At 36.6% G+C, this 19,517-nt stretch overlaps 1 protein-coding gene across 1 annotated transcript in view; it reads right to left on the bottom strand.

Moving 5' to 3' along the window:
• The window catches only part of WASL (WASP like actin nucleation promoting factor), a 50,281-nt gene that overhangs the window by 6,774 nt on the left and 23,990 nt on the right, over positions 1–19,517 (bottom strand). Inside the window, exons 2-8 of the mRNA XM_063155378.1 lie at positions 17,890–18,024; positions 16,548–16,634; positions 15,953–16,049; positions 11,056–11,079; positions 6,023–6,191; positions 2,793–2,835; positions 2,245–2,398 (exon numbers count right to left, since the gene is read on the bottom strand). Coding sequence (XP_063011448.1) covers positions 2,245–2,398; positions 2,793–2,835; positions 6,023–6,191; positions 11,056–11,079; positions 15,953–16,049; positions 16,548–16,634; positions 17,890–18,024 — 709 coding nt within the window. The remainder of the gene's footprint in view (positions 1–2,244; positions 2,399–2,792; positions 2,836–6,022; positions 6,192–11,055; positions 11,080–15,952; positions 16,050–16,547; positions 16,635–17,889; positions 18,025–19,517) is intronic.

The raw sequence follows: 19,517 nt of genomic DNA on the forward strand, positions 1-19,517 counted from the left end.
AGTCTGGCTGCACTGCATAGAATAGGGAACATGCATAAAAATAAGATTTTGAGGAAGCAGGAGTCACTAATACCTGAATGCCTCTTCCCTGCTTACCTTTAGAAAAAGATACAACTCTTAAAAGCATGTATTTTGTTCTTAAGTTCCACGAGTTGCTGAGGTTTTTTTCTACCCCTTCACAAGAACAACACAGAGAGAACTGGATCTGAAATGCCATGTATTTTCCAAGAGACATACTGCTAACATTCTTGATTTTAAAAGCGCCATTTTTGGCTGGCACGGTTGTAGTTCCGCTTAGGGCCCCTGGAGGGCGGTGTTACCAAGGGCCACAGCCCGCCAAGCGCTGCAGACGGGTTTTTGCAACGCTGACAAAAACGCGGTCGGGGCTCCAGGGTCTGTACTCTCCCTAGATTTCTAACACAAGGTTTAGGTTTTCCTGGGGGGAAATAGTGTATTCGCATTATAACTAGAGAGATATGCCACATCCAATATGTGGGAACAGTATTCTGCCTGTCTGCACTCAGCTGTAGTGAATTGAGGAAGGAGCAGCAAGGGGAGAGCACTATTAACTTACCCTCTCTCTCCCTTCCCCCTCAAACAGATGGTACAAGCAAAGCAAGAAAATAAATTTAGTTTTTTTTATAAATGCACACTAATATGTACACTGATATTAACAATAAAATTTGTATAATTATCTATAGATGGTACTGTCACCAAAAAAATAACCACCAGTACTAAAACTAGGGAAAGGGCAGGGAAAACAGGAAAATAATTTCCATCTCAGCTGAATGGCTTTTCTGCAACCCTCTAGTCAGCATGCTAGCAGGGTGAATATGTAAGCACAGAAATTCTTGCAATAAACACAGAAAAATGTTTTTCAGTTGAGGAAAAGCACTTCAAACAGCAGTCAAGCCCATACATCTAATAACAGAGTAGTGGATAAACCCACTGAAATACTGGAATATTTTATCTACCTCTATAAAAAAGCACAGAGGTACATTATCATCATGCATATTATAGATGAGGCAGTTTTTCTTTTAATTGCATACATGCAAATGGTCATAATGTGAAGTTAACACATACAACATAGAAAAATATAGAAAAATAGGCATTTTAAAAATATTTTAAGCTAGTCATAAGACTACAAGGCAAGTCTTCTCAATGTAGTTTTAAAGTTAGCAATATTGGATCAACACCCTTGTAAACATTTAAACTGAGTTTATTCTATAGAGAAGGTGACAGATTTCTTACTGAGAAAAAAATTCATAATTGGGAGTTTTGTTTGCAATTTAACTAAGAAGTTCAAACATAATTTTTAATATTGCATTCAAACAGGTGCAGATTAAGGTATCATCTACGAAAGAAATCACACAACAGCATGGATACTTTGAAGCATATGCCAGCACAAGTACATACCGCTGCACCGAGGCGGACCTAAGAAATAAATGTAACAAGTCACTGTACCCTGATTCTGTATCTCTTCAGTCACTGAACAACTTATTCACGGTTTTCAAACTGTTATAATTTCACCTTAGATAATTTTTCTCTTGAGAAGAGCTCTAAGCAAATTTTTGAAAGTTTGACACTGGCAGTGTAATTTGAAACTGACTTGCTATCTTCCACTAGATAATGCATCAGAGCTGAGGTCACATTTAAAGGTTAGGCAGGCAGCAGCTTATTTGATATTTTTTTTCCAGCATAAGCATGCTCAAAACTAGTATTTTTTATTTCAAATTAGAAAAAAATTAACTTCAAAAAATATAAAAATTGCAGGTCTGTCGCTGTTTCAAGGCTCTCTACAGAGTTCTGCCAGGGTAAACAGGCAGCACACATATCTGCCAGCCATCTACTATCAATACAGCTGACAACAGCATTATGTCTTCCAACACTTTCATTTATTTATAAGATTGAGATTATAAATAAATATTTAGCGTACACAGTCTGAAAAAGCTGTATCAAACATACTGTGGAACTTTGCATGCAGACTAAGTGCTACTGGAAATTACTTAATTGGCATCAATATCCTTATTCCTCAGGGACAAGTACTCTCATGGGTCATGCCTGAACGTTTTTACATAGTGTACAGTGTATGGAAACATGATCCAGTGCAACTGCAGTGACATGAAGCCCAGAGAAGAGAATCAAAAACTGCTCACCATCAACAGTTTCTACTCTAACCCTAAAGGCAAAAAATACCGTTAATTTTTAATTTTAATTTTTACATGGAAGTGAAAAGAATCCCACCTTGTCTGCGCAGCTCATTTTTAACAGCTTCCACACCTCCTGTTTTCTCAATGAAATCATATATGACCTTTGAAGTTTCTTTGTCTTTTAGTTGAGCCTCTGAAATTCCACACAGATCAAAGAGATTTTTCAGTTCTGGGTCTAAGTTGTTCACCTGCAAGTGAGATACATTGGTTTTAAGTAGCTTGGAATGTGGAGATATTTTAAAACTATCATTTATATTAGGGGAAAAAAATACCAACAAACCATATAGTTAAAAGGAACAGCAAAGTGATGTATAGGTCTCTGAGTTGACTTTTCAAGTCAGAAAGTACTACTTTAGGAGAAGTAAGTACCCTGCATGAAAAACTGAAGGTTTTGAATCTTTCCCCTCTCAGTCCCCCTGGCCTATTCCATTCTATTCCAACATCCCTCTGCTTACATCACATCACAAATCCCAATTTGTAACTATTTAATGTACAGTTAACTTGTTCTTTAATGCAAATCTTCAGTGCAAAAAGTTTCTAAAGTTTAAATCATTGTCTTCAGCAACTTATTAAATTACTTACATCAAAACCTGTGTTTGGATCCCAACCAACATGTCCAATGTGTCTAAAAAAAGGAGAAAAGTCCATTTAATCAGCATAAAAGGATCATGTTAATTAAAATAAGAGGACACCAAGATAACCAGAGATACCAGCTTCTACATAATTCTTATTCCTCAGTACCCGCGCTTGAGAATGGAATAGTAAAATGTCTTTATTTTCACTTTTTGTCTCGTGTCCAGAAGACAAAATGGAGAATTTTTCTTCTTAGGTTACAATCTGTGGCAAAACATGAAGGCTTCATGCCACCCTGTGGCGCATAGGGATAATGATGCTGCTCAGAGATCAAGGAGTAGTTTTGCCTTTACACAGCAACTGGACCTTGAGCTATTGCCAAATTTTTCAGTGCCAGGCAGCTGGAAAGCCTCATCCTCCCTGTCACCACGGTGTGTATCACTCCTTTCTCATTCACATCTTTCTAAGATAAGGCAGGGCTGTTTTCAACTGCCATCTTCCTAAGCTTCTAGCAGCCATTTCATGTGGCTACTGAAGTATTATTTTATGTAATGCTATAACCAGTTAGAACACAGAGGAGTTTTGTGCCCCTCCAAGCTACCTAACAATACTGCTATTGGATATGGAAAAGAGAACCACAATGTTACCAGGAATCCATGTTTAGTGATTCTTTTCACACACTTCTAGAAGGAAGATACAGTTCTCAGAAAGTTCAGCTCAGAGTTATAAAAAATACCAGGTCAGCTGTTAGTAGCCAATGCAGTCTAGGCTACACTTGATAAATTACTAAGGCTGTTTGGCTGCTGTTAAACAGCGCCTTGCACAAAAGACCTTGTATTCTTGCTGTTTTTATCAGCAGCACAAGTTTTCTTCATTAAGATACTGAAGTACAATGATCAAGTTTTGGTTTTGGTATAACTATGACTAGTAAACTATACATTTTAAGAAGCAAGAAAAGAAAAAGGCTTGGTTTAGAGTGAAATTATGCCATAAAACAGAAAAACCTATTTTGCCTAATTATTTAAATGCCTTTAAGTAACTACCAAAACACAGGATGATTTGTTTACAGAATTCTGAATGCTATGATACAGCTTGCTTCACATTAATTAGGAATGCATTTCCTACCAGGAAATTCTCACAGCTGATCACAATGTATTAACCTGGCATATGTAAATTGACATTGGTTTACCACTAATATGATCTTACCCATTCATTTGTGCACATCTGTGTGACTTGGGATGCTCTTTTAAGAGGTTGTGAGCATGTAACTCAATTTAGTGCACTGAACTGACACTGAAGTTTTATATGTCATAGTTTTAGCATTATTTTTTGTTCATTTTTCACCCTTTCAAGTATGATAAATTACTTGTACACACTGACTATAACACACGTTTTTCAGATCTTTTCAATACAAATACATATTATCAGATAACTCCAAGTCTTATGCTACTTAGAAGAATGTATACAGTAATAAGTTCCATTCATTATGAGTACAGACTGTTGTTTTTTTTCTCAAAATGCTGAAACTCCGTATCTGCCTAACAGAAGACATTCAAAAATTTTATCTACTGATTGCAACTTTGATCTGGCATAAACAGTGACCATGTTAGTCTTCACAGGTATCATCGCACATGTGACACAAGTTATCCTACTGGCTTATTTCCCTAACAATACCAAATGCCAGTTTCCGTATGTTTGTACAAAATCAGCAGTTAAAGTATCTTACATACTAAGATGACACATATCTGTTGCAGTCTACAGGAGACTTAAGCAGACCTCAAGCCAAAAGGACTTTCAACAGACTTCTTTTGTAAAGGGTCACCATTTACAATTTAAGTTTACATTATATGATACTGGAACATATCTTTTGTTTGAATGTCATTAAGTATTTTATCACCTTACTCTCAGCTTCTCTAAGTCACAGTCTGATAGGCTTCATAAACAAAAGTCTTGAAGTAATTTTCTATCTATGCTGCTGCACAACCCCTTCCACAAATTCCTAACAGAGGTCTGACAGGGTAATGCAAATTTTGTCCACATATGCTCAAGTCTACATCACTACAGTCACAACAATGACCAGCTACCAAGCACTCTTCAGTTTTGTTTCCCTCACTCTTCTTTTCTGTATTTTCCCATTCAAGTGACACTAACAGATGCAGCACTTCACTGATACTCAGATCAGTAAGAACGAGGTTGGTGCCTGAATTTTCTAAGCAAAATTTGTTTAGGGAAGTGTTTTAACCCACTTCTTTTATATTCCATCTGCTATCCCATTCTACAGAGCATTTTTCCAAAACACTGTGCAGTAATATTACTGTAACTAGTAATGCCAACATTACTTTAATAGAATTATATTTTGGGAAAACACATCAGTTTAATGATGCAACATACCACTTCAAAAGAATAAGACATTCACTTGGCATGTAAACTTCACAGTGCTTTTCTCATGCTTCACAGAAACTGATCTGTCTTGTAACTAACTCAAGCTCTAAGTTCCTGCTGCTTCAGCAAATAAAGTACATTTATTTTAAAAGACAGAAGATTATTCCAACAATTAATGCTCAGGAAAGCAACAGTTAATTGAGTAAAGTGACCAAAACCAAGTTTCATGAAAGGGGAGCTCAAAGTGGTACATCGTAACTGCTCTAAAAGATTAAAGATACATAAGAAATGACAATAGGAAAAATTTCTGAAGGATGCATGCTGTACTTTGATCACAAGGTACAGGTCCTAGCCTACACAACAGAAAGCCTGTAAACAGAAAGCCAACGATGAAATCATGGTAAGTAATTTCTGCAGTTATGACAACTCAGGACACAAATGTGTATTTCACATGACAATGCACAGCTAAGTATGTGCAGGTGTAGGAACCACAGTGTCAAAGAGTTGACCACTGAGGTTGAATGAGTGTTCACTGAGCTGACAACCTCAATAAGGCACCTCTATGCAGCTGAAGTCTTTTCTAGGCTGATTTTCGATAGCAAGTTACTTTCAGTCGTTCACAGCTGCAGGAAAATCCTCATCTGTGTATAAGCTAACCTTCTTTTAAACCCCATAGCATTCCAGCTAGCATTTACTTAGTTCAGGTTACACAGGTTCAAGAGTTGGCCATTTTCAAATGTAACTGACACAAAAAAAAGAAAATCAGAAAAGCAAAATGCCAACATCCCTTCCCACCACTCCAAGCAACAAAACTCCCACCCATCCAAAACCAAACTCAATCTCAAGAACATACTTACTGGAAATTAGATGGAGTTCCAATATCTGCCTTTGTCAATCTTCTCTTTTTAGTTTTTCCTTTCTTCTTTTCTTTGGTATATGAAATATTGTTGACTTGTGGAGTATAAAATCTGTTAGTTGTAATTTCTGGGTTTTTGATATCAACAGTTGCCATTGGTAGACTGGGGCCTGTGAAAGTAAAGTACAGTATTTTTACTACTGTGTTTCACCAATGCCACGTTCAATCCACAAACTTTGGGAGTTTTTTTTTTTGACCTGTAGAATACTTGTACTTTAGCTGTAGCTCCACATGCATCCAGATGGGTTCTGGATGTCAGATGCATAAACTAAGATATTTGATTTAAAAAAACCAAATGTTGCTAGAGCAGAACAACAGGAATATTTTCTGAACTACAACTTGTTTTTTGCAACATGCACAGAACACCTGGAATGATGAGACACATTAAGATACAACATAGCTACAATCCTAGATAAGATCAAAGATGTAACTCTCATGAACAGTTAGACCCGAAGAGCCAGCAGGCCATTACCGGGGCAGCATACTAAACTGATCCTTCAGGAGATAGAACCTTCCCTTAATAAACCCCAAGTGGGAATGCTTTCTGCCATCACACACACACACAACCTGAACATCACAATGGCTTCAAAGGGCTGCTCTGAACACGCTACTGTCTTTAAATACAGGACAATATCTGTGGAACTATTCAGGATTTCTTATGTCTCACATTTTGACTGGTTTTCAAAACAGTGAAGTCCCAGATAAGAAACAGCTTGCAGAGACAGTAAAAAGAGCACTAGAAATACAGTTTGTAATCTTTGTGTTTCACATACATTCTCAAACTTTGCTTTTAATTCTAAATAATTCTGAATTATTATTCTAGTTATTTAAAATGCATCTGAATTATACTCCTGCTAATTTAAGCATCTTAATATTATGTTACTTGCATAATGCTAGCAAACTAACATACCTAGTACATGTTCCACTCAGGTTTTTTAGCTTTGACAGAAGATAATTCCAGACATAAGCACATGGTAGCAGTACTTAAATGCTAAGAGGCAACTTATGCATTTATCATATACATACATATATACACCGGTGTATTTTTATAGAAACCTACAAAAAGGGTAAGTAATTTCAGTTTTGGAAGAATGAGATTAAGCAGGCCATTTAAAACCAGTTTGGCCAGAAATAGTTTGAAAACATTCTCTACTTCCCTGTGAGTCAGGACCCAGTTAATTTGTAGCTAACAAATTAACTAAAGACATAGTCTTACTGGGCAGATGATAAAAAAAGTATAATTAGACTTTGATAAATTTGAATCTTGTTTTGACACTATTTTTTCATAACTGCATTCAGAAAGAACCAACAAGACTTATGTTCACAGTGCAATATAAAAATCAGAAAGGACAAGCAGACAACACAACAGGTAACATAGCTGACACTTGCATTTAAACACCTCCGGGGGAGGCACCTAGTACTGGCCAGGACAAAAAACAAAAACATGACACTGGGCGAGACAAAACTCATCTAAAACATATGACAACTCCAACACTCCTATAGGAGTCTTAAAGGGCAAGATTAAAAACTGTGCTGAAACTGCATGAAAAAAATTGTAGAATGTTTTCTGCTAAGCAGAAATGCTTTTATCTAGAAATGTTTTGATCTAGACAACTGTCCTTTGAGAATACCTAAACATAAACTGATCATGTAAGACTACACAAAACAATTTGCATTGTTAAGAGTTTCACTTAAAAGTAGCCCTGAATTGACTTATCATCAAATATTATCAACTCTAAATGTAACAATAAGTTCAATAAAATCTTCAGAATTAATTGCAAATCACAGTCTTAATTTCCTTGGTACCAAACACTAGGAGTTAATATTCACTTTAATAATCTATTGCCTTTTTTGTTATATTCTGTCCATTTTTACCTATTACATTGGTATTTACAGTTTCAATAGCTGTACCGACATTCAAAAAAGAAACAGGTATCTCTATAATGCTAGTAAGTTGATGATATTCTTCTCCCAATTTCTAACAGTCTTTGAAGTGCATCTTTCTGTACAAAAAACTCTGAACTAAGCAAACATGGTCAGTTGCCTGTAAAGCAGCAGCAATTTGCAAACAGAAGTTTAATTCAGCTGAGCTAAAATCAAGGACTGATAGCCTGATTCCTTGACAATAATGTTCATACAAGAGGTCACAGTAAAATTAAAGATGAAAATTTTTCTTACCATCTGGTTTAGACCTTTGATGTCCACGAGGGATAAAAGAACCTTGGAAAGAATTGTACTCTTCTAGAACTGCCATATTTATATCCAGTAAAATTTTTCCCATCATTACACATGCACCTTCCCCAGCAGGTGCAGACAGCTCAATAAATGAAGATGAGAGAGGCATATAGAGCTCATCATTAGGAAGTACCTGACAGTACAGTGGCCTTAAGCATCCACTGTTATCAAAATCTGTGACATCTTCAGAAGGGGCTCCAGAAAACGTTGTACAGAACATTTTGAAATGTTAATTCTAGTCTGTATTTTATTTAGAGTCTCTCTAGGTATCTGTCTCAGACTACAGACAGCTCTACAGAAATGCAAACTGTTCAAACTGTTCTAGTTAACAGCTGAAACAAAATTCTGCCACATGGTTCCTCAAGATTCTCTCAAAAACTAATACTCTGACAAATCCTCATTTCATCCAGTACTTCACTACGAGGTCAGTTCAATCACAATAACTCTTCTTTATTTGCATAAAGAGACCTAGCAATTACAAATGAGTAGAACACAAATCCCAGGAAATTACAGACTAATACATTTTACATAACTGTTAATGCCAATTTGAGTTTAATCCTCCAATTTTACAAAAAAAAAAAAAAAAACAAACCCAAAACCCTTAAATCCCTATCACTGAAAACATTATACAAAAGGCCAAGTGCTTTTTCCATGCAGCTTCAATGTATGCAGAAAATCCAGACTAACAAGCCCCAGTAAAACAAAATTCCTCACAGTATTTCAACCATGGGTCATGTGAGTACAGAAATGTGACTGTTCTCATTTTTCAGTTTTAGAGCTAGTAATGCATTAGCACAAAAAACACCAGGACAAAAAAGCAGGTGTTTCATCTTTTCTTCACAACAGAATTTCTGAGAAGCAAATGCATATAGACAGTAAAATAAAAAGCACCTGTTATTACAACAGATATAGTTTTTTTCATCCAGTTACATGCTGATAGTATGTGTCTGCTGTAGTCTTAATTCCAAAGTCTGTGTAGGCTGTAACAACCTGAGGCTGTAATCCATGCCCTGACCATGTCTTATCTGTGACTGTTGAGGACATGGTCACACAACTGCTCACCAGCAGAGAAGCCAGGCATTACAAAATTTCATAAAATCAGAAAAAGAAAAGGTTTAGACCTTTTGAAAGAGTATGTGGTTTTGAAAGGTTTTGAAAAGTATGTGGACGTCCCAAGGAAACAGTTTATTAAAAAACAGATGCTGAAACCTGTATATAACCTGAAGTGATTATAAATCTGAAAACACTGAGTATAAACCCTATGTCTTCCACAGAACACTCAGGATAAATTCAGCATAGAGATAATGACTGCAAGTTTAGTATGAGAGAATTTTTCCCAGAAAAATATTGTTCCCAAGGTCTTACAGCATGAGTTATGGAGAGTATTTTAAGCACAAAAATTTTTGCAGGCTTAGTTTTCTTAAATCTTATTCTATTCAAGGATAGCAAACTAGACCAATAAATTGTTTGTGTTATAACAGAGACAAAGGCTATTTTTTTTTGTGGGAGGTGTTACTACATGATCACTGAGGCTGTAATTCCCATCTGCTCTGCAGACACTGCTATCAGGGATGTGCTGTTTAGGTAACCAGAACACTTAAAAGCTTTTGAAAGCTCAGAAAAGCTTGCAAGACCATCACACATGGTATTACTGTGAATGTTTCAAAATTTAACAGCCCAGTCAAAGTTTAATCTATAATAAAAATGCCTGACCTAAACTGATGATTGCCTGAATTTCCTCAAAACTTAAAGTTTGTGGAAAAAAAGGAAAAACAATTTTTTGAGAAGTATTCCATATGAGGGAAGTTTTATCTGGGTATGTAGAAGGAATCATTAGTTCCCATAATTCAGGCTTAGTTATGAATTACTTGTTTTGGTGACCTACAGAGAAATGCTTGAATGACTTGGTCAGAACAAATTTTAAGGCTACCACCTCAAACCATAAGCAAATTTCAGAAGATCAGTTGACTCTACCCTTGCTCAAGCAGCAAACCCACAGATACATGCTATGACCTGTATGATCTGGCTCACCACAGAAATCTGACAGGAGAAATCCCTTTTTAACTTCAATGTGAATTCAGAAATCAAAACCACCAAACTTGATATTCATTGATGCACCTTTTTCATGATTTTAGAATGGATGGTAAAAAAGTTCTGTATCAAACTGATACATAGTTTGATTACTTCCATCAAGTTACTAAGAGGATATCCTGAGGAACCTGTATCTTCATGCTAGTGAGGCGTTCCTGAGAGGCAAGGAGATTCAAATAATTCTTCATTCAAAAGGAGTTTAATATTGATGAACACATGACATAAAGCCAAAAGACTAAGTTACATGGTTAGCCAGATACACTGAAATTGAAATATTATATTCTATTAAATCCATCATTATTATACCTGCCATTGAGACAAATGCACTAACTTTGTACTGTGATCCTATACATGCATGTTCTGAAGATCAAGCAGCAAGTGCATGCTACAAGGTTTTCTCAGTTTAAGCTGAAGGGCCCTCTCTCCTACTGGCAACAAAACATGCTTCTCCAGAAACATTCTTTACAAATGCCAGCTAAGCCACAACAAATACCAAAGAACAGAAACAAAAAGAATACTGTAACCTCCAGTTTACTGCTTTTGTCACTACATGACTATCCTGAAAAAATCTCAAACAAAGCTATACATACACAGTAAACGACAGCAGAAGGAAAAAATAAAATGCAGTTTTTAATGCAAAAATCTTACCATTTGGTGGGTCTCGTCTTTTTTCTGTTGAAAAAGAAAAAGAGCCATTTAAACATAGGTATCACAGGAAAAATTAATTCTAAAGTTTAGAGTCTAGTGAAGTTTTCAAAGACCCTGACCTCAAATTTAGGAATCTATTAAAATCCTTAAAGTCTACTTGTGCAGTTGAAAAAAAGTATTACAGAACAAAAAACCCCAATCTTAGATAACAAGCACTGATTTAAAGTGTTCAAACAGAGCAGGAGCATATAGGGCAATAGTTACTGACTAGGTTTCTGGCATTTCAACTGTGAAGCAGAGTGAAATATTCAAAAATAATCTGTTTTAAATACAACCTATCAAAGTGAGATTTTTGAAGCATTATGCTTTCTGATATCCACTGAATGAAACTGTTCTTTCATTTTTATCTGAAAGGTAATTAGCACTTTTATAGAGTATTGTTCCCTCACAGAACCTAAAATTCAAATAATTTTTGCTTTATGCCTAAAAAATAGGACACATGGGGTAAGACACTTCACCTATGTTATCCAATAGATAACTGGACAACATGGAAAGAACTAGAATCTCCTTGATACTAATATGATATTCTATTCACAGCACCAGTGTTTCACAGACTATGAAGAATCTGGCTTAATGATTTAAAATGTAAAGTTTTTACACCTCAGTATTCTCAGCCTATATTAAGTTCCCCTTCAAAGGAGATTTCCCTCACTTACTATTAATTACTATCCACCCCCAGTATATATTTACACACAGTACATCTATATACACACTCTTAAGAAATTTGGATTCAGCAGCACCCAGAAAGGCAAGCAGTTTATCACCTCACTACAACAAAAGCCACAACTGTGTAAGGATTTGGAGGATCTGTAGTCTGACAGAGGCTCCCAAGAGTTGTATAGCAAGAATTTGTAACAGGCATTTCACTTTCCAGCAAGTCCTTGGACTAAAAACTAAACTTGTTGCATTTTTTCCAGACTCAAACATTAGAAGGGAGAGGGTGCCTCCACAGATGGTGCTGACCTTGTCCTAGGAATACTTATAACCCCAAAAATATACTATCCTAAGTATGCAAGGTGAGTCAGCCTCATTACAGTCTGCTGATCTTCAGGTAGGAATAAAGGAATCTGCCAAGATCAAACCTTCATGGGAAAGTGATCAAAATCCATTGAGAGTTAACTTTTCATGAACAAGCCTTCCAAAGACAGTTGAATTTTAGGTCACGGAAGGTTAGTTTCAGGCACAGAGATGGAGTACCTCTGCAAGGGTGCCTCAGCAAAAGGTATCAGGTCTGAGGTGAGAAAAAGAAAAAAGGCTCTTTGACTAAGTACCATGCTCTTTCTTCCTAGAAGATTCAGTTTAAAAAAACACACCTTGTACTGTCCCCTAGAAAGAAATTAAAAAAAAAATAAAAATCCACCTCCAACTCAACCTTTGGACCATAATTAGAGTTCTAGTCAGCAACTTAGAGACAGCAAAGGAGAGTGCAGGACCGGTTGCAAATCTGTCCTGGGATGGTAAGAAGGCAAAAGCAGGAAGCATTCATAGGAAGTGTTAGGTGGCCTTGAGCCAAATCAAGGGAATCCTTTACAATTTTCATTACAATAAATAGTTCAAGAGAAAAAATAGTGGGAAACAACCCAAAACATTATATACACTTCCTGTAATTTTTACTGGCTAGATTAATTTGTGGCCCAAAGAGACTAGCTCTGTTTTTCTGTGGTTATCACTGCTGACAAGAAAGTATGAACTTTTGTTCCTGAAGCACAGATGACCTGATGAGAGTGGCAGATTTTCCGGTTTTTGAAGATGAACATGCCTTCTGAACTAAAACAGATGAATATCAGGAGCTGTCTATGTACAAAAAACACAGCTCCCTTCAACGAGCATTCCTGGAAATGAGAATAATCTCTGCCAAGACTTGAATCCAATGAAAGCTGAGCAGGTTAGAGATGCCCTTGTCACCCACGCAGCAAAAACAAGAGCTGTGACCAAAGATGAAAGAAAAAAACCAAAGCAAATTAAAAAAAAATTTTCTCCATATGAAGTATCTACCTTGAAACTTATGAAGTCCATGATGAAGGTACTCAGGAACTAAAAGCTTGTGAAGGAAAAAAGCACTTTCATGGAAGGTTAACAGAGCTCCCACCCATGAGTACAAGCAGTACATAAAATTAGTCAAGAAGCCTCCTATTTCAGAAAGAACTACTTTCAGTTAAGAACAAGTGTCTGTTTCTCTTTTAGGGATGAGTGCTCAGCATGTGGAGAAGGCTCTTGTATTGGTACATACATGAACATTTCCGAGGCAAGATAATAAAAATAAAAAGTAATGGTATCCATGTGCAATACCTGAAGTGACAGTGCACTACAGTGACAAGCACTGAGAAGAGACACACTGCATTCAGCTGTTTACTGGGGGAACTATTTGGGATTGGTTTAACAAGCAAATAGAGAGATTATTTAAGTAGATCTACAGAAAAATTAACGAATTATAGCAATTTCTTTCTAATCTAAGGTTAAGAATTTAATTGATTAAAAAAAAACAAACGCAAAAACAAAAACCCAAAGCCCCCAAAATTCAAAGGCCAACCCAAACCAGAGTTTAGTTAGATAAAACCCTGCACTATTATAAAGATTGAGACAACAGATCAAAAATTCTTTCTCTACCTTTGTCCCTCATTCTTGATATTTTTTGTCCTTCACTCTACTTGATATTTTGTACATTCTCTGTTTGGAGCCAAACTTTCACCTCTCTGGAACTCCAGATGCACTTACTCAGGGGTTGTCTGTATACTGGAGTGCATTTCATGCTGAGTGAGGAAGAGCAGAACCCTGTTGTGTCTTCTCTTAGCTGTCAGACAGTATTTTGTGCACTAACCTCAGCAGCAAGCCATAGCACTGTGAGCCAGAACTGCTGTTACTGCTACCTTTCAACAACATAAGTTTTCCATAAGGCTCTTGGAGAAGTCTAGCAAGCCCTGAATGGCATAACAGGCAGCTAAATGATCCCATGGAGTACTTGGGTGAGTTTAAAACACCTCAAGTGACACTGCTATGAAACGAAACATAGTTTGGAAGGCATGAAAGTAAAAATCCCGTTAAAACAGAAAAGCATCAAAATTATCAGACTATTACATCTGTGACTGAGAAATTAAGATGTATTAATATTATAGATAATATACAACTCTGGTATCATTTGTGTATATCTATGTATACACCTATACGTAAATTAATATGTGTTTCATATAAGCATTTATAAATAAATAAACAGATAAACACCAAGAGCAAATCATCTTTGATTTGAGCGTGCAGAGCCTGTTATTTTCGAAGCACAATTAAATAGCCACAAACAAATACAGAACTCCATCTGGTGGCTTGACTAAGGAATCTCGTAACTATTTTAAATTCTTGGTTTGCAGCTCTTAACAAGGAAAAACCAGAAGCGTTTTGTTTTGAAGGTTATTTTTTGGTTTTAATTTCATTTTCTTTTTAAAATAAAAGCTGTCTTGAAGTTGCAAGTGTTTGGGGAGGTAGAGTTATTTGTGAAAACAATATACAAAGTAACATGAGCTTTAGCATACAAACAAAGGTATTAGTTCAGAGAGTAAACGAGAAAAACTTAATCTGATCCTGTGGAAAAAAATCAGTATGTGGAAGAAAAACTCTGAACAGAAGGTTTGACTGAACCACTATTTTCAAACAAAGTTTGCTACAGCCAATAATGCAAATATACTTCTTCCCATGTCACGTCTGTGCATTGTAGCATTGCATTTCAGATGTAATAGAGTAAAACTTCAGGAACAGTAGATGCAAAATTACTTTTGCAATGTGAGTATGAGAAACTTTATAATTGCCACTACTTAATGACCCCCCTTCTTCTCATGCAACCTTATGAACTTATTCTGAGCGGAGGGAATCTTCAAGAACTCATTTAAGCTCCTGGAACAAGTGGTCTGCTCCTGAGTCACCATGCCTTGGTGAAATCCAAGTAAACACATATAGATAATGCACATTTGCAAGAGCACTTGCAAGGGCAGCTCTCCAGGATGAAGGCTTCCTCCTTCTACAGAAGCCTACACTGCATCTGTGTCTCCAGAATGGATTACAAAAACACATCCTGTAGCTCACACACAAGTCCACCCTACATCCCACAGCAACCCTGAGCACATCTACTTGTTCCAAGCCTGTAGTTTGTGTCACTTTATCCTTCACGGACACCTGGCTGTTTATGGGCTCCCTGGAAAATGACCAAGACAAGATCTGTAGGAAGCCTGAGCTGCCTTTAAAGCACTAACCACACTCCCAAGGCATCTTGCAGCTGGCAAAAAGCATGCTGTGCTTCACTGGCTGTCCTGTGCTCCTAAGGACGGTATAGGCACATTACGTCTTCTGTTCTTGGCCTCAGCCAAGATCACTAGTTCTGAATAAAAGATATTTCTCTATTAACTGCTGGATCAATGCCAAAAATTCATGAACTACTGAACATACCAGATGGTAAAATTTTTGTTACAACCCACTTGGGCTGAATTTAACAAATCAGTTATAAACAGCCCAGGGCTAAAAGAGATTTTATTCAAATATGAAAACAACTTAGAGAAAGATTTCTAGTTTTCCCAATGTCAGCTTACAATTTTTGCTTCCCTCCATTTGTATTTTCAAATCACAACCTTGGGGTCTCAGCTTACACTTCCAGAACAGAACAAGGTGAGTTGTTTCAGAAAAGTACTAACTTTGCACATTAGAGAAAGAAGAACAGTTTAATAGCATAATTACTTCAAAATATAAATATAAATATGGCAGTGGTGTCTCCAGTGGCTTTCAGACATAGCAGTAGCTTCCTGCTTCCCCCCCAAGTAACATAAAGAAGCCTGAATTTAAGATTAATTTGAATATTTACCAGATTTTCTCTGCCGTCGTCCAAGTAAATCTGTTACTGTTTTGCGGAATAGTTTAGCTTCTTCTTCATTAGCAAAATTAAGACCAACTTGACATGTCTGAAAAACATTAATATTTCCCCCCATGACCAAGAAAATGTTTTAAAGGCTTTCTTAAATATTGTCTTACATCTTTCTAAAGGTGTAACAAGAAAAAAAATCACTGCAAATTAGGAACTAAGTCTTAGTGAAACGTATCTTGGGAACCACTGTCTACTTATCAAATTTCTAAAGAGATATAAGCAACATCTTATAGCTTCAAATCAAAGAGGGGAAGAGAAAGGAAAATTTGTGCTTTAAGAATATATGATATGTCATAAATATAATCTGCAAGTCAAAATGCAATTTCATTAAAGAAATTTGAAAATAAAGAATGACATTTTATGCTTCTGTACTATATATTAAATTTTCTAGTTGAGATATCACAAAAATTCCTTTAATAAATAAGCTTTTACAAAGAATTCATAGAATTAATTAATAATCTCAGTTACACTAAAAGAAAATACTGTTCAAACTAAAGGCATTTTAAAATACATATTCAAAGACATTGAGACTCACATCTCCAGCAAAGGTATGAAAATATCCTCTAGGACTATTATATACAAAGTTATTGTACAGCTCCTGCTCCCACAATAATTTCCCATCCTGAAAAGAAGAAAACAAATAAAAAAAGACTATAAAACTTCAGATGAAACTGCAGAGTTTAATTTCTTTTACAACAGAACCTATTAAGAATTGGACACAGCATAGCATTAAACATCTGCCTTGCTATTATACTAACCCAATGGATAAGCTCAATCAAAATCAAAGTACATCAGAGCTTGTGGAAGAGCTGTGAAGGCCTAGTCCATTGGGTCACTGTGTTCTGTTCAAATCCCTGGGTGCTTCCAAAAACTTCTTTCAAGTTCTATAATCCTGCCACAGTGATACTCAGAGCAGTAATAGTGACCAGTTACAAGAATACAGCAACTGCAATAAAGGAGACTTCCAGTCTCCTGTTCTTATCTCAGGCTTGACTTGAAAACAGTTAACTAAAGAGAACAAAAATCTCACCTTTTTAAAAAGTCTCATGTATTTAAATGACATTATAGTTCAGCACCCAAGGAAGAGGTTTCTGACAAAGTCTTAACAATGAAGTGACCAAATCAAAGTCAAATGCAAGTGCCAACTGGCAATACTGAACAAATCTGAGAGACTTCAAGCACTGAACCCTGACAGATAAGGAGCTGTTTCCTGGCTGCAGAGATAATGGGAAGCTTTCCAAAGTCTCAGCACAGTCAGTAGGACTTAGGTTTCTCAGTATCATTTTTGTTACAAAAACACATCTTGAACACTTTGTCTCTCAGTTCCCACTCTCTTGATCAGAATACTATAATAGGACAAAGCTCTTCAGTATGACTCTACTTTTTGTGGAGGGGGAATGAAAGAAAAAGCCACCCACCCCACCTCCCAGAAAGTCAGAACACACAACTTGTTTATCTTGCAGTTTTCACATGCTCCACACTGACCAAAAACTTTGTTTCCACCCATATATAAGACAGCATCTATTTCTTTAAACCATCCAAAGTAGTGACACCCACTAGAATTTTGATAGCTGTCCATATCAGTAACACTGTACTCATTTCCACTAATCAGATCTGTAGAGGGCAGCTTCTGAGAGCTGTAAGAATAGTTGATACTTATTTCATTCATTAAAGATGACAAATGAAATTGTTTAAATTTGGAGTACCTGAAAAAGTTGTAATTACCTATTGATAACAACTGCAATTGCACAGCTTAAAGCACAACCACTTGTGATTTTTTTTTTTTTGTGCATAGCTACAACTTAACTCATTGAATTCAAAATGGAGAATGAATACAACCAGACTTTAAGGGTCTGAAAAAGGAAAAGGATGCTTACCTTAATGTCAAATATTCTGATAAAATACGACCTCTGTGGATTGTCCTTCACAAGGCAAGCTACACCACAGCACTTCTTTGACCACATGGCATTGCGATCTGCTGCGTATATCTGAACGACTGCTGAAGACATCGTCTAAAAACAAAAGGTAGCTATTACTTTTAAGGAAAAAAAAAATCATAAATTCTATAACTGAACCTTTCCCAAAGCATCTCTTAGATTTGTTCCTTGTTCTAGGCAGCAACTTTGCTGATTTCCCAGGTAGTTAACCCCATAAGATTCAAATGAGCCCAAATCACTCCTGTGCTTTAGATTTTCACTTCTATGCAAGATTTAGACACCTTAAGAACCCAAATGAACTTACCATTCTTTTTCATGAAAAAAGCAAATAAATTTTGCCGCTAAGAAGCAGATCAATAACTATGGTGGTCACACAAAGTAGCCCTACTGTGCAAGGAAATGTCTGTTTAATACTTCAAACTGAATACAAACACAATACTCAAGATGAAACTGTAAATTGCACAGTTCCTGGACACACTCCTGGGTACTGGAATGCAACTGGAAGACATTGCTTAATTGTTTAAGTGGTCTCTGGCACAATTTTAACCTATGCCAACTGGTGAACTCCAAAAATTTCTGGGCACAGTTTGAGAACTCACATGAGCTAGGCTCATTCCCAGCTGGCAACCAGAAATTGCCTGGTTTTCAAACCGAGAGATTTTAATAAGAGATGAAGATTATTCCAAACCAGATTGCTTCAGTCACTAGGAACATTCTTGAGCATATTTTCTAGTATGTATGTGCTTTACCTTAAGAGTCCCGTAAGGAAAGGAAAATGGAAGCCCTCAAAGAATATTTAACAGCCAAGTCATAGGGACATAAAGTTTAAATGATCTGTAATAGGCCAAACCAGAGCATAGGATGATCTTAAATAATCTGTAATAGGCCAAAGCAGAGCCCATCTAGCCTAGGATCCAGGCTCCAGCAGCACCAGCTGCCAAAAGAAGGTAAGAATACCAGAATATACCATTACAACTATGGAAGCATATCCCCAGGAACTGCCAGGCTGGAGCTCAAAGCTCCCCAGGCCAGCAGCACATACTGTGTTGCTCCTTTGTGAATTTGTCTATTTGCTCTTCAGACCCATGTGAAATTCTGAGCATGATAACACTGCACAGGACTGTGTTTCGCAGTTTTCTTATGTGTTGTGTGAACAATTAGCTCCTTTTATCTAGACTTTTGCCACCTGCTAGTTTCAGTTGATCATCCCTCCTTGCTCTTACACTAAGAGATGGTGTTGATGGCTTCACAGTTGTTCCTTTATGCTGCACATCCTTTTATAGATATCTGCCACACTTCTTTGGCCTCTACGCTCTCTTTAGCAAGCAACACTAGTTTTATGTCACTCTTGTACCAAGAAAAAAAAAAAATCATATTACACATTACCCTTGTCACTTTTACATGGATATTAACTAGTCCTACTATGTTTTTCTTTGCATAGAGATGAGACTTGTGCTGTATGAATCCAGTCTGTTAGCCCTTTGAACACAGGGTCACAATAAGTTTTCTGCTCTGTTCTCTACTTCTTTCACTATCAGTCAAAAAGCTGCATTTCCTTTATCACTATG

Source organism: Melospiza melodia, chromosome 4, assembly GCF_035770615.1.
Source record: "Melospiza melodia melodia isolate bMelMel2 chromosome 4, bMelMel2.pri, whole genome shotgun sequence".
NCBI lineage: Eukaryota > Metazoa > Chordata > Aves > Passeriformes > Passerellidae > Melospiza > Melospiza melodia.